The sequence below is a fragment of the Dama dama genome, chromosome 10 (genome assembly GCF_033118175.1).
Source record: "Dama dama isolate Ldn47 chromosome 10, ASM3311817v1, whole genome shotgun sequence".
In the NCBI taxonomy this organism is placed as follows: Eukaryota; Metazoa; Chordata; class Mammalia; order Artiodactyla; family Cervidae; genus Dama; species Dama dama.
This window is the reverse complement of record NC_083690.1, coordinates 11711693-11737524: the sequence shown is the minus strand read 5'-3', so window position 1 is coordinate 11737524 and position 25832 is coordinate 11711693. Positions and strand designations below refer to the sequence as shown.

General features: G+C 51.4%; 1 protein-coding gene across 1 annotated transcript in view; it reads left to right on the top strand.

Annotated features, from left to right (window-relative positions):
• Positions 1–2457: 2457 nt before the first annotated feature.
• Positions 2458–25832, top strand: part of LOC133063958 (uncharacterized) — a 151942-nt gene continuing 128567 nt past the window's right edge. Inside the window, exons 1-11 of the mRNA XM_061153893.1 lie at positions 2458–2524; positions 7123–7176; positions 8475–8635; positions 10863–10933; positions 13091–13256; positions 13335–13472; positions 14434–14614; positions 16277–16422; positions 21134–21234; positions 23789–23954; positions 25521–25706. Of these exons, the coding sequence (XP_061009876.1) occupies positions 2458–2524; positions 7123–7176; positions 8475–8635; positions 10863–10933; positions 13091–13256; positions 13335–13472; positions 14434–14614; positions 16277–16422; positions 21134–21234; positions 23789–23954; positions 25521–25706 (1437 nt within the window). The remainder of the gene's footprint in view (positions 2525–7122; positions 7177–8474; positions 8636–10862; positions 10934–13090; positions 13257–13334; positions 13473–14433; positions 14615–16276; positions 16423–21133; positions 21235–23788; positions 23955–25520; positions 25707–25832) is intronic.

Below are 25832 nucleotides of genomic sequence, written 5' to 3'. Positions count from 1 at the left end.
CAATATCATTTTGTTGTCTGTAAACACTGTAATGCGTATTATGGTTCCAGGACTTATTTCTCTCCCAGTCACAAGTATGCAGTTTTCTAACAACGTTACTATCTAGTCTTCCAAGTCCTGGGAAATCTCTCCTCCATAAGCTGTTCCTAGTGATTCCCTGACCAGGGGTCTCCTTAGTTCATTTCATGTTTTTTGCATGTGCATCTCATTTCTCTTCAAGAATTTTAGCTTCTCCAGGCCAGCCCAGTCGGATATTGTTTTCTGCTTTTTCTCACAGTATTTAGTAGCACCCCCCTGCCCACAATGCATCGTGGGGCCCCAGGCAGCTGTAAGCTGAGTGGCCATTTCAGTCTTCAGCCCTGTGTGTTGGGGGTTTCTGTGCTCAGGCAATACAAATGCTTGAGCTGCAGGAAGGGAAATTACTGCTTTCAAAATATAAAAGAAAATGACTCGGGCTTCCCCACTGGCTCAGCGGTACAGAATCTGCCTGCCAATGCAGGGGACACGGGTTCGATCCCTGGTCCAGGAAGATCCCACATGCCTCACAGCACCTAAGCCGGTGCACCACAACGGTTGAGTCTGTGCTCTGTAGCCTGTGAGTGGCAGCTACTGAAGCCTGTGTGCCCAGAGCCTGTGTTTTGCAACAAGAGAAGCCTGCGTACCACAACTAGAGGGTAGCCCCCGTTCACTGCAGCTCGAGAAAAGCCCCCACAGCAGCAAAGATCCAGCATGGCCATAAATAAATACATAAAATTTAAAAAAGAAAATGGCCCAAGTCTAAAAGCATAATTGCTAATTTCCATAGAACATAATGTGTCAGTCAAGTTGGTCTTCATTTCAGAAAGCTGCATTTAACTGTTAAGAGATGAATGAACAAACAAATGTGCTTTACCCATTCGATGGAACAATATTCAGCTATAAAAAGAAGTGAAATACTGACACAGGTTAGTACATGGCTGAACCTTGAAAACGTGGTGCTCAGTGAAAGAAGCCAGATACAACATGCCACTAGTTGAATGATTCCATTTCTAGGAAGTGTCCCAAAGAGGCAAATCCATGGAGACAGAAAGCAGATCACTGGTGACCAGGGACTGGGGTGACGGAAACGAAGAATGACTGCTTATGGTGGGTGGGGTTCTCCTTTTTGGTGATGAAAATGCTCTAAAATTGGTTCTGGTGTTGGTTGTACAAGCCTGTAGGTATACCAGAGCTATTGACCTGTGTACTTTAAATGGGAGGATTGTATGACCTATCTCAATGCACGTGTGCTCAGTCGTGTCTGACTCTTTGCGACCCCATGGACTGTAGCTCACCAGGCTCCTCTGTCCGTGGGATTTTCCAGGCAAGAATACTGGAGTGGGTTGCCATTTCCTTCTCCAGGGAATCTTCCCAACCCAGGGATCGAACCTGTGTCTCCTGCATTGGCAGACGGATTCTTTACCATCCTGCCACCCATCTCAAAGGGGTTTGTAAAAAAGCAGGCTTGGGGCTTCCCTGGTGGTCCAGTGGTTAAGACTCTGTGCTTCCACTGCAGGGGGCGTGTGTTCGATCCCTGGTTAGGGAAGTTCCCTGCATGTCGCATGTCATGAATTGCAGCCAAAACAGAAAAAAAAAAAAAAGAAGAAAGGGAAAGCAGACTTATTGTGGAAGCAGGTGCATAAGAGGAGGGGCTAGTCCCTGAGACCTGCAGGGCTGAAAGAGGTGGTTACTGAGGAGCGTGGCTGCCTGCAGCCCAAAAACCAGGGAGTGCGGGCGGGTGGCGGGGAGCCTGGGAGGACATGTGAGTGGACCCTCAGCCTTCCCAGAAGACTTGCCCTGCTTCTCTGCTGGTGGTCCTCACGTGTGCAGGAGGGAGGCCTTGGGCCTGAAGCATGGAAATAAGACCCCTCAGCCGCTGAGAGCCGTTTCTGAGGCTAGGCCAGCTCTTCTGTTTACTTTGCCCACCCTAACTAAGTACTGGGAATGGCAAACCCCAAATCAGACCTCAGAACTCAATATGGTGGTGATGGTTGCATCATGTCATGAATATACTCAATGCCACCAAATTACCACCTTCAAATGGCTAAAATGATAAATGTTATGTTCTGTCCATTAGACCACACACAAAAAAGGGCCAACCGTGCTATACTGCCTTCTGCCCCAAGAGCTCTATTTACAAGACTTGAAGAGGCAAATCTTTTTTTTTTTTCCCTAGACCAAAAAGGGAATTTTTTCCCCCTCACTGATCAGAAGCCCCCCTCCCTCCCTCCCTCCTGGGGCTAAGAACTTTTTTAGAGGCTTCTGATTGGCTGGGTCTTTGCCCTGGAAGCCCCCTCCTCCCCTTCCCATCCCCTACTTGCTGGGAGAGAGGATTGAAGCTGAACCCTCTCCTTTGGGAGAGAAGGCTCCTTTCTGGGCTGTTCGGAGTTGCCCTGCAGAGAGAGGCTGGTGGCGCGGGGCTCCCTCAGGCCAGCGGCAATGCCAGCGCCCCTGGGCTTCCTTGGTCTGGTCCTGTTCTGGGTGCTGGTGCCAGCGACTTCAGAGAGTAAGTAAAGCTTCTCAACCCTATTCTGTCTGGGGCGAAGGGGCGGCAGCGCAGATCCACTTGGGATGGTGTTCTTATAGCCAGATGCCTGTTTACCTGTTCTTGCTCTGCACATCCTTGGTTTTACCTGTCATGGGGGAGAAGGAAGGAGAGGTTACAAGTGGGTCCCTCGTCTCTCTCTCACGCCCATCTTCCACCAACATCCTCTGGAATCCAGAGTCCAGATTTGAAATCCTGAGTGAGGAAACGCTGACTTCTAGGCTCCCCGAGCCTGTGTGCAAGGATGCTTAACAGTCTGCAGGGTAGCAATGTGAAATGAACTTTAATTTGTTGTCTGTTCATTGCAGGAAGGTACAGGACAGCGCTATCCACTAAAAATACAGTGCAAGCTAGTATGTAATTTTAAATGTTCAAGTAGCCACATTTAAAAAGTATTAGAAGGTAAAATTAATTAAAAAAATTTTTTTTAAAAATTTTATTTATTTTGATTGCACTGGTCTTCATTGCTGCGCTTGGGCTTTCTCTAGTTGTGAGTGGGGCTTTTTTTTTTTTTTTAACTTTTAATTTTGTACTGGGTTTAGCTGATTGACAATATTGCGGAAGCAGTTTCAGGTGAACTGCAGAGGGACTCAGTCATACATACACGTGTGCATTCTCCTAGCAGAGGCATCTCTTGTTGTAGAGCACTGGCTCAGTAGTTGAGGTGTGTGGGTTTAGTTGTCCCACAACATGCAGAATCTTCATGGACCAGGGATCCAGCCTGTGTCCCTTGCATTGGCAGGTGGATTCCTAACCACTAGGATCACCAGAGCAGTCCTGAAATTAATGTAATAATATATTGTAATTGTTGTTCAGTCGCTAAGTCATGTCTGACTCTTTTCGACCCCAGGGACTGCAGCACGCCAGGCTTCCCTGTCCTTCACGTCTCCCAGAATTTGCTCAAATTCATGTCCATTGAGTCAGTGATGCTATTTAACCATCTCATCCTCTGCCGCCCCCTTCTCCTTTTACCTTCAATCATCCCCAGCATCAGGGTCTTTTTCATTGAATCGGCTCTTTGCATCAGGTGGCCAAAGTTATTGCACTTGACCCAATATATCTAAAATATCGTTAGAAAATGTAATCAATATAGAAATTATTAATGAGTTATATTTTCTGTGTTTAGAAATCCAGTGTGTCCTTTATACTTAGAACATTTGAATGCTAAATGTTCATTGTAAATGCTTGATCTCTTTTTAGATTTCTTAAAATTTTGAGTTGAAAGAGATGAATGAGGTCATTATGCTTTTGACTTTGGGAGTGGGGTGTGATGAGGTTTTAGTATTGAGTGGAGGAGTACTTATTTGAGACAGTAAAGATGGGAGATACGTAATAGTTATATCAACCATTCTGGGTAAGACAGAAGTAGGGGTTAAAGTCAAGGCATGGATCCTCAGATTATATCAAACAAGGTAAATCTGGACATGAGGCAAGACAATTTATGGTGTATTCTGTAGAATGTGATAAGATAAGAGTGGGGCTAACCATGCAAGGAATTCTTGAAAACACTAAGCTTATATCATAGTACTACATCACTTTGTTTTATATAATGTGCTTTGTGGAGAATGACGATTCCATCATTTGATAAAAATTAGCTCAAATCCCACCCCCAATTCTTCCACATACTAAGTCATTTCAAACACCTTTTAAAGTTTTCCACGGGGAGTGGGAGGGCGGTTTAAGGGAGAGGGGGCATATGGCTGATTCACACTGGAGTGCGGCAGAAGCCAACACAACGTTGGAAAGCAGTTATCCTCCAATTAAAACTAAAAAATTGATTAAAAAGTTTTCCAATAACTGACTTGAGCGTAGGTTTTAAATTTTATTAAAATTACATAAAATGAAAGGCTTCTTCATAGCACCAGCTACATTTCAGATGTTCACTAGCTGCATGTGGCTGGCGGATACTTCCCAGACAGTACAGGGCCCGTCACAACTGTTTTACTCGGTGAATTTTCGCCTATTTGCCACTCACACAGTGGGTGCTTAGTCTGTGCTGGCTGGGTAAATAAATGAATGGGAATCAGACTTGACCTCTGAGAAAGCTGAAGTGAGGCTCGATTTCATTCCTGAGCTGTTTCGGTGACATCACTTTCAGTCTATGTCCAATCTCTCCCTAGAAGTGATGGAAAGATTTATCACTCCCCAGTTTTCAACGTTTCCCCCTTCTTGGTTGATAACATTTAGTAGGATAATTGAATGGTCTTTGTTCTTCAGAAACTTTTTTTTAAAGCCTTAGATATGTCTTTTTAAGTGCTTTAAAAATGGAAGGGAAATAGACTTGGTTCAAGCAGAATGCTCTCCGAACACCCCTTATTCCTGGGAGCTCATGGTAGACCCAGGCTTGCAGGCATCACTGCTTCTGTCGTAGCTGGGCAGAAAAAGCCGACGCAGAGGTTATCAGTGGAACAAAGAAGCTGAATGCTGGATCTGTGGACAACTGGGAGTTTAATGATTATGCACGAACATGTTTAATTTGGAGCCCAGGGTTCAAGTGATCAAAGAGTTGAAGGCAAGTTGGCAGGGAAATTGATTGAGTTAAATGTCTTTGAAATGTGGTTTTATCCATTGATATTCTACTTTAATGCAAAGAGTATTTTGTTGGCTGAGCCAAAACATTCAGGGGAAGCAAAAACTCTGCCAAATACCCTACTGTTTTCTATTATTGCAAAGGTTTAAATGGAATGGCATAAAATGCACTTTCACCCCATTTTGGGAAAGTATATTTTTTTAAGGGATTAAAAACATGCTGGCACGTGTTATGATTACCGGTTGAGGCATAATGGGGGTGGTTTTGAGAATGGTAATGGTCTTATTTCTTAGAATGGTAATGTCTTATTTCATAGAAAGTCATTCTATGAAAATGGCTGCAGATGGACCCTCGGCTAAGGCTGTTCTGAAACGATATGGATGATGTCCAGGAAATGCCAGGCATGTGGCTGGAAGGAAGGATAAATGAGGAATGATAGTAGGTGGAAATGGAGGGTCTTCAGGTGAGGGTTGGGACGGGCAGATGGAGAGATGCTGACCCTTCCAGGGAGGAGGGTCCCCTGCAGAGTGTCCTTGGCAGCCTGAGGAGGTCTCTGGCTGTTCCGCTCATACCCTCGTTGTTCTGCGGCATAGATGGTCGGTGAATGAGGTATGAGATTGACCAGGGAGAGGAGCCAGATACCATCCTTCACTGCCGCAGTCTTTTGGTCTTGCCTTTGTTGGTTCAGCCATTCCTTTCTTCACTCACTTATTCTTTCATGACAGTGTAGTGGTTAAGGCTGTGGACTCAGAATGCCTGTGTCCAAACCCTGGCTCTTCTACTAACCGTGTTAGTCTCTGGGCCTCCGTGAAATGGAAGTAATAATCGCACTCACGACAGGGAACTGTCAGGATTGAAGGCGCTGAATATATAACTTGTTTGGGACAGCGCTTGGCGCATGATAAGTGCTGTGTGCTAGTTGTATTCATTCATTTATTCATTCCAGCATCGACTGGGAACCAGGCACTGGGGGATACAATTTTGACGAAGATGACGGAGATAGTGAAATCATTAACATTTTTATAAGCATTGTGAAGAGAATAGGATGTTAAGATAGGGGCTGACAAGGGGGGATTTACTCTGGACAGGGAGACATGCTCCTGCTGGGGTCTGAAGGAGCGTAGGACGTGAGAACTGGAGGAGGAGTGTTGAGACCAGAGGGAAGAGTCAGTGTAAAGGCCTTGAGCTGGAGGAGGCCCAGCATGGCTGGAGGTTGAGTGGGGTGAGATATGGCCAAAGGGGCAGACAGAGGCCAGCTAGCTTGGGAAGGATTTTATTATGAACGCGTGTGGGTTGGGGTGGTTGAGAGGGAGACTTAGGAGCTCTTAAACAGGGAGTGATGCGATTAGATTAAGGGTTTTAAAACATGACTGTAACTGTTGGGAATGAACTGTGGACACAGGGAACAGTTGGAAGGCTACTGAGGTTGCCTAGGTGAGAGAAGATGAGGCTTTGCCTGGAGTGATGGCTGTGGGGGTGGAGACATATGAATGGAGAGAGAGAAGGATGGAGTAAGGGAGGGAGGGATGGATAGATGGATAGAAAGATGGACAGAGAGAGACAGATGGATAGATGAATGAAAGGAGGGATGGATGTGGATGGAGGGAGAGACAGACAGATGGCTGGAGGCAGGGAGGGGTCCACAGAGAGGTGGATGGAAGGAAGGAGGGATGAACTGACGGAGGGAGGGGCGGATGGAGACCTGATGGAATTGGCAGCACTTGCTGACACTTGGGACTTGGGGTGGTGATAAGGGAAAAGGGGGAAGCACAAACAACTTCCGGGTTACCAGCTTGAGCAACAGGAGGGCAGTGGTATTTGTACCCAAGATGGGGACGAGTGGGGTGGGTGGAGGGTGCATGGAGGTTACTCCCAGCTCCGTGAGACAGAGGAGAGTGGGAATTATCTCTTTTTGTCCCCCTGGCCCCTTTAATGTCCTCTTTCCAGAGCAGGTCAGCGGCCCATGGGAGAGGGCTGTCGCATGCCTCTTCCAGGCCTTGCCCTGGTTCCATCTGATTTGTGATTTCAGAAATGCCAGACTCGTTGGTGGGGCAGGCGGCCTCCTGCATGACTTCCTGCACAGGTGAGTCTCTCCGGAGACCTTATCACACTTCCAGTGAACTCAAGACAGGGCGGGGCAGGGGTTTGGGGAGGGGAAGCTGATCACTGCCAGGTCTAATTAGGGATAACCCTTGAGGGCCTCAGCCACATTCCCAGGGAGACTAGTGGGGAAGAGCAAGACCGGTTCTGCAAAGGCCACCTGGTTGTCAGCATTTATAGAAGCCAATCACACTCAGATTAAAATGTCCTTAACCCATCCCAGCCCTAAAGCCCTGGGGCTTTCCCTTATACCCTGTGGTCCCCAGGTGGAGTAAAATCTTCAGCCAAGTGATTCTATTTGCATCTCGGGGTGGCAAGAGAGAAACTGGGGGCAAATGGCTTAGAAGGAACCATTTTCGGAATGTGAGATGTGGTTATATCTTGAGCACAAAGAAATGAATAAGAATGTGTTCATTCAATTTCAAAGCCCAGGAGAAGGATGAGCTGTCATAATTAATACTTTAATGGTATTTCGCAATTGGTCTGTGGTCTAAACAGAAGGTTCGGGAATCACAGACTCTCTGCTCTCTAGATCCAATCTACCCCGGAGTACCTCCCCCACCTCCCCACTATCTCCAATACCTCAGACTAGCCAGTTCTGCAGCTTTGTGTTCTGTAAAGGTCAGGGAACTCTCCCCAACCCACCCCTGGTCCCTGCTGATATCCACCAAGGCAGTAGGTGAGGAATCATCAGACAGCCAAGGTTTGGATCCCAGCTGTGCAACCTTGGGTAAGTTAGTTAGCCTCTCTGAGCCTTGGTTTCCAACCCTGTATGGTGGAGAAAATGAGAGTACCCACTTAAAAGTTGTTTTGAGGCTTCCAAAAGCTAATGTAAAATAGATCAGTGGTTCTCAACCAGGATGACTGTATCTACCAGGGATAGTTTGCAAAGTCAGGGGACATTTTTGCTTGTCCCAACTGGGGTGTGCCCCTGGCATCTGGAGATGCTTTTGAGCATCCTATAATGCACAGAACAGCCCCCACAACACCATTACAGGGTATCAAAATATTGACACCATGGAGGCTGAGAAACTCGGAGTGTATAAAGGTCTTAGAAGAAGGCCTAGCATGTGAAACAGTAGGTAACGTTGATTAAGCATTCCTTGTTAATATCTTCATTTTCTTCTCCACTCACTTCCCCTGAGCTGGGGGCAGGCAGCTCACAGGCCAGAGGAGAGGGGAAGGTGACAGGTAGGATGCCTAAGTAGTTCAGGTGGAGCTGAGTCTCAGAAGGTGTCAGATTGTCAAGGTGACACCGTGTGCCCTCTCTCTGCCCTCCAGGGTCAGCTGATCCTCACCTCCCCGTGGGCACCAGATACATCTATCACTTTTCCACTAACACCAGCACCAGCCTGCAGGGAGCCCAGGTGGAGGGGAGTGGCCTTGGTCTGCAAGGCTTGGTCACCCTCGATGTGCTTGGCCCTTGTCAGATGGCCTTACAGGTGAGTACCGCTGAGGAACCAGGGGGTCACGTTGACATGGGGGAGCGCCACAGGGAAGCCGTAGCCCCTGAAATCAGATTCAAGTGAGGGCTCTAGAGTAATATGGGAATGAGGTGTCATTTTGGTTGTAGAGGGTGCCAGGGTAGATCTAGTGTGGGGAGGAGTGGGGATTAAAGGAGTGAAGGGTATTCCTTGGAGCAGGTATAGCCACAGGATGGGATCAAGCTATGTCCTTGGGACAATCAGTTCAGTTCAGTTGCTAAGTTGTGTCCAACTCTGCAACCCATGGACTGCAGCACGCCAGGCTTCCCCGTCCATCACCAACTCCTGGACCTTACTCAAACTCATGTCCATTGGGTTGGGGATGCCATCCAACCATCTCATCCTCTGTTGTCCCTTTCTCCTCCTGCCCTCAATCTTTCCCAGCATCAGGTTCTTTTCTAATGACTCAGCTCTTCACATCAGGTGGCCAAAGTATTAGAGCTTCAGCATCAGTCCTTCCAATGAATATTCAGGACTAATTTCCTTTAGGATTGACTGGCTTGATCTCCTTGCAGTCCAAGGAGCTCTCAAGAGTCTTCTCCAACACCACAGTTCAAAAGCATCAATTTTTCAGTGCTTGACTTTCTTTATGGTCCAACTCTCACATCCATACATAACTACTGGAAAAACCATAAATGGAGGGTCACAATTGGGAAATTGTAGGCCCCAGGGGTGAGCAAAATCAAACCAAATCAAGGCTTTGTAGGCAAAGGAGAAAACTAAGATGGACAGCCCAGACCCAGCTGGGGACTCCAGGCCTGCCCTGGACATCTCTGTACAGGCAAACCACAGAGATACTGCAAGTTTGATTCCAAGACACTGAAATAAAACAAATATTGAAATAAAGCAAGTCACACTAATTTTTTGGTTTCCCAGTGTATATCAAAGTTATGTTTACACTAAATTGTAGTTTATTAAGTGTGCAATGGCATGATGTCTATAAAAAGTACATAATTTAAAAATATTGCTGAGAAAAGCTAGTTATCATCTGAGCTTTCAGTGAGTTGTAGTAGTAACATTAAAGATCACTGATCATAGACCATGCTAACAAATATAATGAAAAAGTTTGAAATATTGTTAAAGCCACTAAAATGTAACACAGACATGAAATGAGCAAATGCTCTTGGAAAAACTGATAGACTTGCTCAAGGCAGGGTTGCCACAAACAATCAATTTGTAAAAAACAACAACAACAAAAAAAGGCAGTATCTGGGAAGCACAATTCAGTGGAGCACTGTAGAATGAGGTCTGCCTTTACTGCACAGTGGTGGCACTGGGTTAGGTCAAAGTGGAATTATGAGATAGATTCTCCTAGTGGTTGTAGGTTTCTTTTTCATCAAGATTTTCCTGAAGCTCTCCCATGTTCTTGCAAGTGGAAATGCCTGACTATTCTCTGGTCTCTTTCTGATGACTCTCGTGTGTTTCCTGGACAAACCTTCCCACTCTGCATAAATGGCTGTGTAGTTTTCGCTAAAGCCTTATGTCCCATTTGTAAGGTGTTTTTGAACTGACTGGAGTGCTTGCTGATGAGAGTTTTTCAAAACTGCTTTGTTACGCTTTCATGTAGACCACAGGATGGAGCCTTTTGTGAGGTGGCTCTGAGCTGCCTCTGACTTCTTAAACTATCCAAAATGTTGGTTTTGGTCAGAATTGCCACTGTGCTGTCCTTTCAGTTCAGTTCAGTCGCTCAGTCGTGTCCGACTCTTTGTGACCCCATGAATTGCAGCACACCCGGCCTCCCTGTCCATCACCAACTCCCGGAGTTTACTCAAACCCATGTCCATCGAGTTGGTGATGCCATCCAACCATCTCATCCTCTGTCGTCCCCTTCTCCTCCTGCCCCCAATCCCTCCCAACATCAGGGCTTTTTCCAATGAGTCAACTCTTTGCATGAGGGGGCCAAAGTGCTGGAGTTTCAGTCCTCTAATCTCCATCAAAAACAGGGGTTGTTTTGCCTACAGGGTCGGTCTTCACAAGGCAAATTGTGTACTGCTTCAATTTTGTTTGCTATGTTTTTAGCATTAAAAAAATGGGTACTGTTCAAGGGGCAGATCTCCCTGCCTACCCTTCCCTCACCAGCATGAATCACGAGGGGGCCCAGAACTACTTTAGGTGGGGAAGGGGGTGCTGGTGTGGTCCTGGAATATCCCAGGAGAGGTCACCAACTCATTGCATCCTGCTTCAGCTCCAGCACTTCCAGCTGACATCCATCCTGGGGTCCAAGGTGGAAGTTCTGAAGGAGTCAGAGAGTTTGAGGTAAGATGCTGGGCCTTGCTGCCCATGGGCTGGTAATGTGAGCCCTGTTCCTTTTTCCAGTGGTCACTGGGCACTGGGTGCACCAGATTGTATTGAAAGAACCCAGTTAGGGTAACCCCCTTTCAGCATAGAGAGGCCATTTTGGATTGAAGTTCAAAGGGGATTCCATCTTTGTTTTGACCTTGTAAACACCCAGGCCATTGATGAGGACCGTTGGGGGTTGTTGTGATGTGGGAGCCTTGAGTGGCTCCAAATAGCTTCAGATGACCTTCCCTTATCTGGAGGAAGGAACTCTCGCCCTGTATTTTCCTGGCTGTCACTCCCAGCATGTCCAGATTTTATGTCTGCCCAGCACCCTCTGGGCTTCATCCTTAAGAACATTCTGGAAGACACTGGGCACCCACTGAGGCCTGCCCTTCTCCTCCTCCCCCTTGCTGAGATGGGGGGGTTCTCCTGGAGACCCATAGCTTCTTTCTCCCTTCCCAAGCCAAGCTCCCCTTGGTGACCCAGCCAAGCCTGGAATCCTCCCTCGGCGTGTTTCCCAGGGACTCCTGACAGTGGCTTCCTGGCCACAAAGCTCAGTCCAGCCGCCAGCCTGAAGACAAGCCCATCTCCGCAGATTCCTCTTCCTTTTTGATTGCAAATTCATTTGTTAAAAAAAAATAATAAAGCCTTTGTGCAGGGATACAGAGATGGGGGAGCTGCCAGGGGCAAATGGATCCTCAGTGAAAAGCTTAGGGGGCTCCTCTCCGAGGGGGCAGCCGGGGCTATTGTCCCTGGGGAGTCTCATCAGAAATGCTAAGTCAGTGCGCAGGGCTGCCAGCTCCTGGAGCAACCAGACTGACCCTAGCTATTCCAGAAGGGGCGGGCGCCATTAGCATTTCTCTAGCTTGAGGCCTGAGACCCTGGGGGCTGCCACGGTTGGGGGGGGTCAGACTCCACAAGGAGCTGGAGAAGGGGCAGTGACCTCCCCGGGTACGTTCAGTAGGGACACTTGTGTCCCCCAAGGTTCTGCTTGTTGGCTGGCCAGTGGGGTTTGGGGCTTTGCCAGTTTCCCCTTCATCACAGGGCACCTCTCTCTTCAACGCCCCCCACAAAGGGGAGTACTCCCCTAGCCCTCGCCCCCAACCTGCCCTATCCTCTCGCTCGCCAGGCCATACCAGACACAGGCTCCTGGTCTGGGTCAGGTGAGGGGCAACGGGAAGAGCACTGGGCTGAATCCTGGACCCAGCTCCTCCCAGACTTGCTGCGTGGTCCTCTCCAGTCACTCTCCCTCTCTGGGCCTTGTTCCCTCGTTTCTACAGGGCTGAAGCCTAAGTCACTTCTGCCATGGTCCGTGTGCAGGTTGGAAAAGAATTTCCAGACACCAGGCAGAATGAGAGGAGAATAAAGTTTAGTAGAATGGGAGACCCTGATAGAACAGCAGGCTGGCTCAAGGGAGAGCCGAACCCTTTTGCAGGCGAGCAGCCACTTTTTTAGAGCCTCAAGACAGAGAAAATTCCTACTGGAAGGGTGGCATTATGTGATTGGTTAGGATGCTATAGGGTGGGTAATAGGATGGGTATTTTACCTAATAGGGGGTCAGGGTTAGATCTGGAGGCTCATGGCAACACTTGCCGTGGGGGTTGGTCAGCTCCAGAGATTTTTATCCTGTGACCTTGGTGCAGGGCTCCACAACTTCCAGCTCAGGATGTCTGAGACCTGTGACTCCCGAGCCATCCTGCCTGGGTTCGAATCCCAGCTGTGGCCCTGAACAAGTCACCTTACTGCTCCAAGCCTCAGGTTCCCTCCTATATAATGTGAGGGGGCTGGGAAAATGAGAACTTTTGCAATACAGGACGCCCTGGGAAGCTCAGCTTTTTCTATTTTTTTTTTTTTTTTTCCCAAGCTGGGTTCACCCATTTTATTCAGGTAGCAACAAGGCTGGGGGTAGCTTCAAGCACAGACTTGGCTGTCTCTTGTGTGATTTGGTTGAGACCTGGCTGGAGCTGAGCCGTTAGGAAGCCAGGCCATTTGGGCGGGGCGTGGGGGTAGCTGGGTGCTTCCTACGGGACTGACCTATGGGAGGGGCCCACCCTGGAGGGGCAAAGTTGCGGTAGCAGAGAAGAGGTGGCCTGGGGCCTTAGATGGCCCGCCCTGACGCCCACCCCCGCGCAGCGCTGTCCTGGGCCGCGAGCCGCTGCGCTTCGTCCTGCAAGCGGGGCGCGTGGTCCGCCTGTGCCCCCGCCGCGCCGAGCCGCGCTGGGCGCTGAACGTGAAGCGGGCGGTGCTGAGCCTCCTGCAGGGTCATCCGGGTGCCCGCGACCCCCAGACCGTGGAGGAGGTGAGTTCCGAGTCTCGAGAGGGGGGTGGGTGATGGAGTGCCGCGGAGCCGGGCTCTGACTGGGTCCCGCTCTCCCAGGTGGACATCCTGGGCAGGTGTCCCGCCACGTACCAGCAATTCGGAAGCAGGCTGCACAAGACCAAGGACCTGACGCGGTGCTCCCTGCGCAGGGCGCGCGCCTCCCTGCGCTCGCAGGCCCTGCCCGCCGCCGAGGAGGTGAGAGCGGGCTGCCCCTACCCGGTCCCCTCTCCTGTCCTGCCTTCTGGCCGGTCCTCCCTTCTTGGCCCACTCCCTGTTCCCTTCTCCTCCCTCCCAGGCTCTGTCCTTCCCCTCCCCAACTTCCTCATCTCGCATCTTCCTCTCCCCCCACCCCCTAACTCTCCCCCACTGCCCCTTCCCTCCTCTTCCCTTTTCCTTCTCTCTCTTCCAAGGTTCCCTGCAGATGAAAGTGTTGTGTAAACAGTTCAGTTGCTCAGTCATGTCCAACTATTTGCAACTCCATGGACTGCAGCACACCAGGCCTCCCTGTCCTTCACCAGCTCCCAGAGTGCTCAAGCTCAGGTCCATTGAGTTGGTGATGCCATCCAACCATCTTATCCTTTGTCGTCCCCTTCTCCTCCTGCCCTCAATCTTTTCCAGCATCAGGGTCTTTTCAAATGAGTCAGCCCTTCGCATCAGGTGGCCACAGTATTGGAGTTTCAGCTGCAGCATCAGTCCTTCCAATGAACAGTCAGGACTGATTTCCTGTAGGATGGACTGGTTGGATCTCCCTGTAGTCCAAGGGACTCTCAAGAGTCTTCTCCAACACCACAATGTAAACAGTAGGTGTCTATATAAGGATAGGAGGTGATCACTGTTAACACTACCAATACAGAGTCTCAGCATCTAGAAGCACATGCAGGACTGCAGGCGCTGGCCGTCTTCATTTTCCAATTGAGGCTTTATCCTTCCTCCCCTTGGGGTGACCGCTGACTGCTCTTTCTTGCCTCCCTTGGTCTCCCACCTCTATCTATGGGGAGGGGGATCCTGATGCTCCAGGGTAGCCCCTGAAGCTCCATGGTAGTCCCCAGTGGGCTCCTCCAGCCTTGGCTCTTGCTACTGATTTGGGGGTTCTGGGGGTTCCCTCACTCCCAAGGCTTGGCCTGAGCCTCTGCCTCTTCCCCACACGGTCCAGCAGTCCGGCCTGGCCTCCCGCCTGACCTGCGTCCAGAGTCTGCAGGCCGGTGTGCTGCGGGATGCCTCTTGCACGCAGCTGGACACCGTGGGGCCCCTCTCCAGGGAAGCAAATGCTGCGCTGATGTGGACCCTTTCCTCGCTCTCCCTGCTGCGGGAGGTACCCCAGGACCCGGCTGTCACAGGTGATGGGGGTGGGGGAGGTGGCCCCGGACCCTTGGGTGAGCCTCCCAGTCTCCTCTGACCAGAGGGGCTCCAGCAAGCAGAGGCTCCACTGCTGTGTCCCTGTCTGGACACCCTTGAACACCTTCTGAAAGTGGCCATTGTCAGGGTCGGCCTCTTTTTCTAGAAGTTTCTGTCGGCTCACATGGCTCTCAGGCTTGGTCTTGGCCTCCTCTCTGGGTTGCCCTCAGTGGAGATGGCATCTTCTGGTTCCCAGCTTTTGTGGGAGAATCCACCTTACACCTGATGACCCTTGGACCTGACCATTTTGGGGGCGAGCTGACTCAGGTTTCCTTATTTTCTGGAAAGTTCCTGCCAACATAGAGCATCCCCTGGAGCATGGTTCCCTTTTAGGATTTTTGTCCAGAAAGAAACAAAGCGAGGCATGCATCTGAGGGAAAGAGATAAATATTTTTTTCCATGGTGAAAAAAATGGCTGTCTCCCTGAATAAGAAGTAAGGATGGTTAATTCTTACTGCTGACAGTTCAGAAGGATTTACTGTGGGCCAGTATCTGTGCTGAGTGCTTTATGTGGATTATTTAATTTAATTCTCATTATGACCCCATTAGGAAGTTACTGTTGTTTTTAGTTATATTTTTTTCACTGAAGGAAGCTGTGTCCAAGAGGTAAAAATGACTGTCTGAAGTCGCAGAGCTAATGAGAGGCAGAGCTGGGACTTGGATCCATGGGGTCTTTTCCACAGCCCTGGTGGATAATCAGGTTTGCCTCAGAGAACAGACTCGCTGCCTGTACCACCCCAGGGAGAACCCAGCAGATGGGGACTGAAGCCCTGGGTTTTCCCAGCATTCTGTTTGGTTCCATGGAGCATAGGCTGAGATCCTAGGCTGACCTGCCCCCCAAGGCCTCCCTCAAACACAGACACTGGCCATGGCTGGGGCATCTAGTTTCAGGACCTGCCTGGTGGTTGCCCATTGAGTTGAATGAGCTTTTAATCGTTTTTTTTTTAAACAGGTGTAATTGAGATGTACTTCACATACTGTCTAGTTCATGCATTTAAAGTGAATAATTCAGTGGCTTCTAAGAGAGTCACAGTTGTCCATTCATCATCAGAATCAACTTTATGACATTTTCGTCACCCCAGAAGAAACTTTGCACCCATTGGCCATCACCTCCTGTTCCCCCAATTCCTGGCTACCACTAATCTACTTCCTACTTCTATATTTTTCCATTCTGGACAGTTTGTATAAATAGAATGAGATAGTAGGTGACCTTTTATAACTGGCTTCTTTTGCTTCCCATAGGTTTATCCTATGGGATGAACCTATCTTCCCAAGGTTCATCCGTGTTATAGCATGTGTCACAGTTTCATTTCTTTTTCTTGCTGAATAATCTTCCATTCCATGGAGGAGGTTTCCATGTTTCCTCTGGCAATTCCCAGAGGGTTTTGGGGTCACCTTATCGGGCCCGTCCCTTACTGATGGGCACATGGACTGTCTCCCGTCTTTTGCCGTCAGCAGTAACGCTGGCATGATTTTCTTGTGTGTGTCCCCCTCACCTGTTGCCAGAAACATTCTGAAGGAAGCCTTGGCAGGGTGTGGGAGCGGCTCCCAGGGGTCCTTCCACTCACTCTGACATTTCTCCCCATGCGGTTGTCCCTGCTAAGAACCTCCCGCCTCAGATTCAGACGCTGGAGATTTAACCCTGAGCAGCTTGCTCTATGAATGGGAGGAGACCCCGTCCCAAGCTACGGTGGCCACAGGGGCTGCATCCGTGAGGAAGCTGTGCCTGGCTCAGGCCACGAGCTTTGAGGTAAGTGGCTTCTTCAGTCCCAGGCCAGGGTCTGCCTGGGGCCTGGGGTCCTGGGACACCCTCCTCTTCCTACCAGATCCTTTAAGGTCTACTTGGTAGAATATTCAATATTAGAGATGCTGTGTACTGTTGGGCAGGTTATGCACTGCGCAACTCTGCCTGGTTGTGAAAGCAAAAGGAAGAAATCTAGCAGGTGTGTGCAAACCTTGACCTAGTGCTGATTGGACAGGAGCCTGGAGGGGGCCTCCTTCTCATCGGTCTGTCTGTGGGCACGCGGTCCTTTTGGGCCCCCAGACTAACCTTCTGGACCTGGCCTGTCCTAGAGGTCTCTCAGGACACACACACACACACACACACACACACACACACACACAATCTGGAGGAAGAAATGGCAACCCCCCGCATACCCCCCCACCCCCCTGCACAGCCCCCATACCCCCCCCCCACCGCCCCCCCCCCCCCCTACACAATCTGGAGGAAAAAATGGCAATCCACTCCAGCATTCTTGCCAGGATAATCCCACAGAGAGAAGAGCCTGGTGGGCTATATAGTCCATGGGGTCACAAAAGAATCAGACATGACTTAGTGACTAAACAACAAATACACACACCCAAGAATATGTTGAGACTTCCCTGGCAGTCCAGCAGTTAAGACTCTGCACTTTCACTGCTGAGGTCCTGAATTTGATCCCTGATTGGGGAACTAAGATTCCACAAGCTGCGTGGCAGCCAAAGAAAATGGAATATTTTGAATTTGTGTAAAATACATTGAACATGTAGTCAGTAAATATAGACCATATATATGTATATATTGAAGACTCACAGATGTACACACACATTGTACATTTTGCATGTACATAGCAGAGACACACTTGCAGCTGGTTCTTCACTGTTTTGGGGACCGGGAGCCAAGGCCCCAGCTCATTGCTCTCTGGAATCCCTGACCTGGGGGGCTTTGTGGGGGTCAGAGAGCAGCCCAAAGGAGAGGGCCCTCAGCCCCGCGAGGTGGTGCTGCAAGCCTCTGGCCAGTGGGTGACGGAGCCAGCTGTTCGCCCAGGCACCCTGGCCCCCACGGCAGGGATTCTCACCCTGGCGCTCCTGACCCCTTGGGGTGCCCTATGCACTGTCGGATGTTTAGCCGCCTCCCTGACCTCTACCCACCAGTGTCAGCATCACCTCCATCCCTGTCACGATAACCCAGTGTCTCCACGTGTTACCTAAGTCCCCTGGGGAGCACGCTCACCCTCATTGAGAACCACTGCTCTGCCTCCTGTGTTCCAACCTGCCTCCTTCCATCTGGCCTCCAGAGCACCACCCTCCGCCCCCCTGGCGGGGCATTTCCCCAGCAGAGGCAGCTCAGGGCCAGGCATGTCGCGGGCCTGTCTCCCCTCCTGCAGACTGGCGGTGCTGGCCCCAGAGGGCGCGGGGCGGCTGTCCTGTCTTTATAGCGCTAACAAGGAAGCAAATTGTTCCCACCAGGGAGGTCCCCTGGGCTGGGGTGAATTGCCGAGGACTTTGTTCCTGAGAATAGCTTTTTGGGGATGCCTCAGTGCACATCAAGCGGTGCTTCGCATCCCTCTCCCCAGGAGAGGGCCCACCAGTTACCAGGGGGATGGCTGCGTGGGCTTGGGCTGGGAATGCCTTCGCCCCACCCCATTGTTGGTGGGCAGGAGACAAGATGGGTTTTTCAGTTTGGAGACAAAACCAGGACTTGGGACTCAATAGAGAGCAAATTCCCCAGCCTGACCCTCTGCAGAGAGGCCCCGGGGTTTCGATGTGGGGGGCAGCGGCCTGGGGTGGCCAAGAGCCTAGTGGAGTGAAGGAGAAGAAGATGGGGAGAGAAGCTGGGCAGGTCAGTGCCCCCCGCGCCCCTGGGCTTCCAGGGAGGACGCCTGAGGGAGGGCACAGCTCTTGACCACCATCTGGGGTACTCAGAGCTCCCACATCACAGACACCCACTGCACGCCAACTGTGTGTGCAGCCAAGTGTGGGTGGTGGTGTGCCAGGTTGGCTTGTGCTGACTTGCCAGAGCTGATGGTTAGCTTCTGGAAATCCTGCAGGTTGGCTGGTAAGCAGACATTACCAAAGGTTCAGTTATGCTCTAAAGAGAACTTTCTGTGTAGCACAGGGAACTTTACCGGTGCTCTGTGGTGACCTAGACGGGTGCTAGAGCTAACTCGCTTCAGTTGTGTCTCTTTTCGACCCCACGGACTATAGCCCGCCAGGCTCCTCTGTCCATAGGATTCTCCAGGCAAGCACACTGGAGTGGGTTGCCATGCCCTTCTCCAGGGGATCCTCCCCACCCAGGGACCAAACCCGCATCTCTTAGGTCTCCTGTATTGGTAGGCAGGTTCTTTACCACTAGCGCCTCCTGTTAGCCACAATGGGAGGGAAATCTAAAAACGAGAGGATACGTGTGTGTGAAAGGCTGATTCCCTCTGCAGCAGAAACTGAAAAACTGACACAGCGGTGTAAGGCAACTGTGTGTGCTCGGCCTCCCAGCTGTGTCTGACTCTTTGCGACCCTGTGAACTGTAGCCTGCTGGGCTCCTGTGTCCTTGGGGATTCTCCAGGCAAGAATCCTGGAGGGGGCTGCCATGCCCTCCTCCAGGGGGATCTTCCCAACCCAGGCATTGAACCCAGGTCTCCTGCTTTGCAGGTGGATTCTTTACCCTCTGAACCACCAGGGAAGCAACGATACTCCAATTAAACAAAAGACTGTTATACCCATTTACAGTGAAAATGAATCATATTCAAAATGAAGGTAATGATCAATATCATTATCAATGATCAATGTCATCGCCCGCTAGTTATTTTACTACACTTTCATCTTTGCACTCGTGGTTCTTGGCACCCACTGTAGGATAGAAACGGGGACAATGGCCTGCTTCTGTGCAGTGACTCCCGCGTCCGCGGTCAGTGATGGCGCCTGGGCTGCTGGTAATGGGCCACAGTGGGAGTACTGATACCAGGGAAACTGGCAATCGGGGCTTTTTATCTCCCCCCTCCAGGGCCTTGAGTGTAGGATGCTGGTTAAGAGTGTGGGTTCAAGTCTCTGCTCTGCCACTCAGAAGCCCTGTGGCCGCTGTCACCTGACTTAAGTGCTCTGTTAAGTGAGGAGAGTCATGGTCCCCCATAGGGTCAAGGTCAAATGAAGTGGTGCCTATAAAGTGCCTAGGACAGCGCCTGGCCCACAGTCGAGGCTCCACACAAAGCCACCATTGTTATTATTACTGCTGTGCATCGATGTTGTTGAGGGGGGCATGGCAACCCCCCCCCAGCATTCTTGCCTGGAGAATCCCATGGACAGAGAAGCCTGGCGGGCTACAGTCCATAAAGTCGCAAAGAGTTGGACACGACTGAAGTGAAAACACACACACACCAGTTCTGCCAGCAGAAGTCACACAGTCGGGATGCTGCCCACTCTGGGGGCAGACACTCTGGTGGGAGGGCTGGCCCGTGAGGCCTGTATCCCTTTTGCATCCGGCTGAAGTCAAGCTGTGTGCACAGAACTCAGTCTCAGCCGCTCAGAGCAGAGGAGGCCTGAGTGTCTCAAGCCCGTCCCTGAAGCCGTGGAGCCCCGGCCGGGTGGGGTGAGGGCTCACTCTTGGCCTTGACCAAGCCCAGCAGGAAGCCAGGAACCTCATCACTCTTGCTATGGCTTTGGGTTTGGGCTTAGGCAACAAATCTGAGACTGAGGGGGCACTGGGGAGGGAAGGCAGGATGAGGGGCCAGCATCCCAAACCCACTATCTCCTGAAACTCCTAGAGGTGTGGGCTCTGAATAGAGTCCTTTATTTCCTTGAGTGTTTGGAGACTTGGTGACTGTGCTGGTCAGACCTGTAGACAAGGAGCAAAAGCTGCAATTCCCTGCCGATTAGCCATCACTGTTCATAATTCTGAAAAACATTCACATAGTTTTTTAGTTGGAAATATCAGAAACTGTGAAATATGGTAGGACTCATTATAATAATTACGATCATTGTAACATGTTGTTTAGTCGCTCAGTTGTGTCTGACTCTTTGGCGACCCCATTGACTGTAGCCCATGAGGCACCTCTGTCCATAGGATTTCCCAGGCAGGAATACAGGAGTGGGTTGTTATATCCTTCTCCAGGGGATCTTCCTGACCCAGTGATCGAAACCCCATCTCATGCAAGTCTGCTTCATTGCAGGTGGATTCTTTCCCACTCAGTCACTGGGCTTTTATTAGAGCATAAAGCCCACAAATACAGACACCATCTCTCCTTTCCCCCATGTCCCTGGCCCTTATGTATGCCTGGCACATAGTAGGTGCCCAATAAATGCTTGTTAAAGAATAAAAATGGGCCAGCCTGTGTGCCAGGAGCTTGGGATTCAGTGGAAAGAAGCCCATATGAGCAGCCTCATCTCTTTGGGTCTGTGAAGCTGTTGGGAAATACTAGAGTTCCCACCTTCTTTGCAGCCATGTTGATGGCTCAGCTGTAAAGAATCTGCCTGCAATGCAGGAGACATGGGTTCGATCCCTGTGTTGGGACGATCCCCTGGAGAAGGAAATGGCGACCACTCCAGTATTCTTGCCCAGAGAGTCCCATGGTCAGAGGAGCCTGGGGGGTTACAGTCCATGGGGTTGCAAAGAGTCGGACATGACTGAGTGACTAAGCACATCTGGAGACGGGGAGGATGAGGTGACCTTTGGGGTTCGAGTCTCTCACGCTGTCCCCTCTGATTTCCAGGCCACGGAACTGTTCCTGACGCTGGTGACTGAGCTCCGAGGCCTCTCTGCGGATGAGCTCATGGAACTCTGGGGACTTTCTTTTAAATGCCGAGACAACTGGTAAGGGCCTCTCCTTGAATTGGGGGCTGGGCCAGGAGTTGGCTGGGGGGTCCTGGGGGCACTGGATAATCTTGCTGCTGTCCTAGGTCACCATTGAGAGATGGATGGTGACATTTCAGCTCATCCCTGTGATATGTTATCTCATTCCTGACTTGTCCTTCAGTCTGGGGACATCTGCCAAGAAGATGATTAAGCGGGGAGCTTGGAGGTTCCCACGGGGGCTGGAGACTGGAGTCTGGGGAGACTGGAGGCTGCAGGGCCTGGCGGGGATAAAGACAAGCATTGTTCCCTCCCCACACAGGGTCCCTCTGGCCGGGAGCTGGAATTAGCATTCCAATGCGCCTTGGGTTCCCTTCTGCTGGGAGTGGGGGGTGCTGGGCAGGGCTGGGATCCACCCCCACACCCTGCTGATGCGGGGCCAGCAAGGGGTATAGAGAGACCCCAAGGGTGGAGGGGAACTTCTGAGGTCCTACCTCCAGGGGCAGAGGGCTGTAGGGGGTCAAGGGGGGAGACTTGTAGCTCCTGTCCCAAGTTCAGCTGTTTACTAGGCCTGCGAGATCCAGATTTCAGGTCTGTGAGCTTTTCAAAGGCTCTCAGATCTTGAGACCTGAAAAAAAATTTTATTGACTCAGAAATAAGAAAGCAAGCCCCCCCAACCCCCCGCCACCCATCATATCAACATTGTTGTTCAGTTGCTAAGTTGTGTCCGATTCTTTGCGGCCCCATCATAGCCCACCAGGCTTCTCTGTCCATGGGGATTCTCCAGGCAAAAATACTGGAGTGAGTAGCCATTCTCTTTTCCAGGGGATCTTCCAAACCCAGGGATCAAACTCAGGTCTCCTGCATTGCAGGCAGATTCTTCAGACAGTCTGAGCCCCCAGGGAAGCCCGTGAATCAATATTGTCACATGTCTTTTGAACGAATACCAAACTTAACAGCTAATAATGCACAGATACCTTCCAAGCCTTTTATCTGTATTCACTCATTTAATCCTCACAATGACCCTATGAGGTAGCTGGGTTTATTCCTATGTAACAGTTGTAGAAGGAAACAAAGGCACAGAGCAGTTAGGAAACTTACCCAAAGTCACACAGCAGAGTTTAGATTTGAACCCAGGTGGTCTGTGCGTATCCATCAAATTCTTAGGCTCTTAAATATAAGTGACACTGGACTTGTGCACGTTTTAGCTGTCTTTGCTGTAGGGAGGGGCCTCTGAGTCTCCATGTGGAGTTCCCTGTTCCCCTGGTGATTCACCCTACTTGTCACTTGGGATATTCCCACAAGCCCCTGTGTCTTGCTTGTCTACTTAGATGTTAGGAGTCAGGGAGGCAGGGAGACCATCCCCAAATCTAGAAGTTTCCAAGAGGACTGATACTCTTGAGAGATTTCTCTTGCCCTCACCTCCTCCTCCATTTCTGCCCAGAGCCTGGTTTTCCTGGACCCAAATCTATAAGGGAAAGAGAGGAAATAAAAGGGTGAGAGATGAGAAGGGCAGGTGGGATGTCTCCAGATGAAGAGGCTTGTGTTCCTGAGGCCTCATGGTCTTCTTGGAGCTAGCACAGTCATCAGCATTCCCATTTTACAGATGAATAAATTGAGGCCAGAGACTGTTTATGGGCAGATGGTGTATGTGAGTTGAGGGTGGGTGGGATGCCTGGCCCTCTGTGGCCATGGATGTCACTCATCAGGGTTGATGGGGTGGGGGGCCCAAACCACTCTGCCCCATGTGCCCTGATGCCTGTGTGAGCCCTGGGAACCTCCCATGCCTGCTATAATTAAGGCACCCACCCCCATTCAGCCATCATCTCCCCATTTAGACCCATCACTGTGCAAAGGTTCAAAACCTCTCTTGAACATCCCAACCTTTCTGTAATTTCAAAAAAAGAAAAAGGAGAGATTGTGATTTGGGGCTGAGAGTATTAGCGGTTTAATGTGGGGCTTCTGTTTAATGCGGGACCACCTGCGAGTTGTTGACTCCTGTTCTACACAAGGGATTCTTATCCTATGAGGTGAGTGTGGCTGGTTTTGGGAGAGCAGTGGGCAGGGACTCACATCGCCCCAAACTGCTGTGTCTCCACAGTGGGCAGAACTGCCAAGGTTTAGACTGGGCTTCCTTGGCGGGTCAGATGGTAAAGAATCTACCTGCAATGCAGGAGATTCGGGTTCAATCCTTGGGTTGTGAAGATCCCCTGGAGGAGGTGAATGGCAACCCACTCCAGTGTTCTTGCCTGCAGAATGCCATGGACAGGGGAGCCTGGTGGGCTACAGTCCATAGGGTTGCAAAGAGTCCGATGCAACTGACCGACTAACACTTTCACTTTCAGATGGGGCTGCTGGTGTCTCCGGGGCCCTAAGAGCACAGAATCCTGGCCAGGCTGCCTGGGTCTGGCTCAGTCCCTTTCTGGGTGTGTGAGCATGGACACATCCCTGCCTTACCTCTCTCAGCCTCTGATTGCTCCCAGATGACTGGAGGCTACGTGAGAGAGGAGTCCTGGAGGGCACCTGGGCGTGTAGGCCACCGTCGTGACGTTCCCTGGGCCTCTCTCCCTGTCAGGAAGCCGCTGGTGGATGCCCTGCCCTCCTGTGGCACCGAGGCCTGCGTGGGCCTCATGGCAGAGCTCATCGTGTCCGGGGAGGTGGAGGCAGACGAGACAGAGGCGTGGCTCTGGTCGCTGGCCTTCATCCCGGAGCCCACTGATGCTATGGTCCGCGCGCTGCTGGTGAGCCCTGTGCCCTGCCCCCACCCATGCGGTCCCTCCCCTGCTCCGCTGCTGATTGGACCCAGCAGGGAGGGGCGGGGACCTGCGGTCCTCCAGGCTTTGGGCCTCTGCCTGGTGGGGCCGGTGGAGGCAGATCAGAAAAACTGGGTTTGAGTCTCAGCAATGTCCCTGCCAGCTGCGTGATTCTGACCTATCTGAGCCTGTTTTTCTGATGAAAGATGGAGATCGAACAGTATTTGCCTCTTGGGCTCTTGGTGAGAAATGAGATGCTGAATATAAAGCACTTCTCTGGATGCCTCGTGGGGAGACCCAGCGGCTTAGAGCTGCTATTGTTCTTGTAATCAGGCGTATTTGATGAGTCTCAGGATTAGGAAAGCATGTGAAACTCGGCTAGCGATTTTTAACAACACAAGGAGGTCCTATTTAACCCCCATGATGCCTCTATGATGTAGGTGCTCTTATCCCTCCCATTTTACAGATGAGGAAACTGAGGCCCAAGGAGGCTGGGCAGCTGGCCCAGGTGATGCAGCTGCTGTGCCTTTTTCTTGGACCGTGGGGCGTGTCCTCACTCATTTGGGGGCGTGTCCTCACCCATCAGGGGGCGGGCTAACTTGTCACTCCTCACTCTACCCGTCCAGATTGGCAGTGGGCCAGGATTCAGAGGCCACCAGTGGGGAGCGTATGGGAGACCCCTGGGCTGGCTGATGGAGGGGAGGGGTCTCCAGCAGGATCTCTCGGTCCCTCGTGCTGGTCGGACTCTAGACTAACTGTCCAGGTGGAGCGTAGGGAGCACTCACCCCGTCCCCCGGCCCCTGACGCCAGGCGTTTACAGTGGGGCCAGTCCATGCAGGCTGTGTGGTTGGCCCCATTCAACAGGGAACCGGGCCCTGAGTCAGAGCCAGGCCAGGACTGGGCCCGGGGGGCACTGCTCACAGCCTAACAGGTCCCACGGTGGCCACACAGACATCAGTGCCCTGCAGGGCCCGTGGGGGCTCAACCAGTGCCGGCGGGGTTGGGCTCCCCCTTCTTTCCTCTCTCTCCCTCCTTCGTTTGCTCAGCAGAAGTGCAGAAGTGTGGGGGGTGGGGGACTTAAAGCGCAGACTCTGGTGCTGGTGTCTTTTCTCTAGGTGTGGGGAGCCAGACTACTCTCTGGTTGTGTTGCGTGGTCTTCTCATTGCCGGGGCTTCTCTTGTTGTGGAGCAAGGGCTCTAGGGTGCATGGGCTTCAGTAGTTGCTATTCCCAGGCTCTAGAACACAGGCTCAGTTGTTGCGGCACTCGGGCTTAGTTGCCCCGTGGCACGTGGAATCTTCCTGGACCAGGGATCAAACCTGTGTCTCCTGCATTGGCAGGCAAATTCTTTACCACTGAGCCACCAGGGAAGTCCCCTGGGGCATTTTAAGAAATGCTCCCTGCAGGTCACAGCGCAGGCAATTTATTCAGACCCTCAGGAGTGGTGGGGTAGGGGCTGGGGCGTCTGTATTTTTAAGAAACGTCCCATGGGGAGGCCTGTGAAAGACCCCTTACCAGGCTTCTTGGCTGGGGTGGGGGCCGGTTTCTGTCCCCAGCCTCTGCTGCAGACCCCGGGGGCCAGCTCCAGTGCCTTCCTGGGCATCTCGGCTCTGGTGCACAACCTGTGTGTGTCTCTGGACGGGCCCTGTGAGCAACTGCCTGGCGTTGGCTCCCTCGTGAGGATCCTGGGAGATGCCGTGGGTGCCAACTGCACCTTCCAGGAGCCCTCAGATGCTGATCAGGTGAGGACAGCCCACATCCTGGGCGTGGCCCCTTGAGGGGGTCCCCGTCAAGCAGGTGAGCTGTCGACTGGGCGGGTGGGCTGGGCGCCCCCACCAGCCTCAAGGCCCCACCGTCCTCTTGTTTCA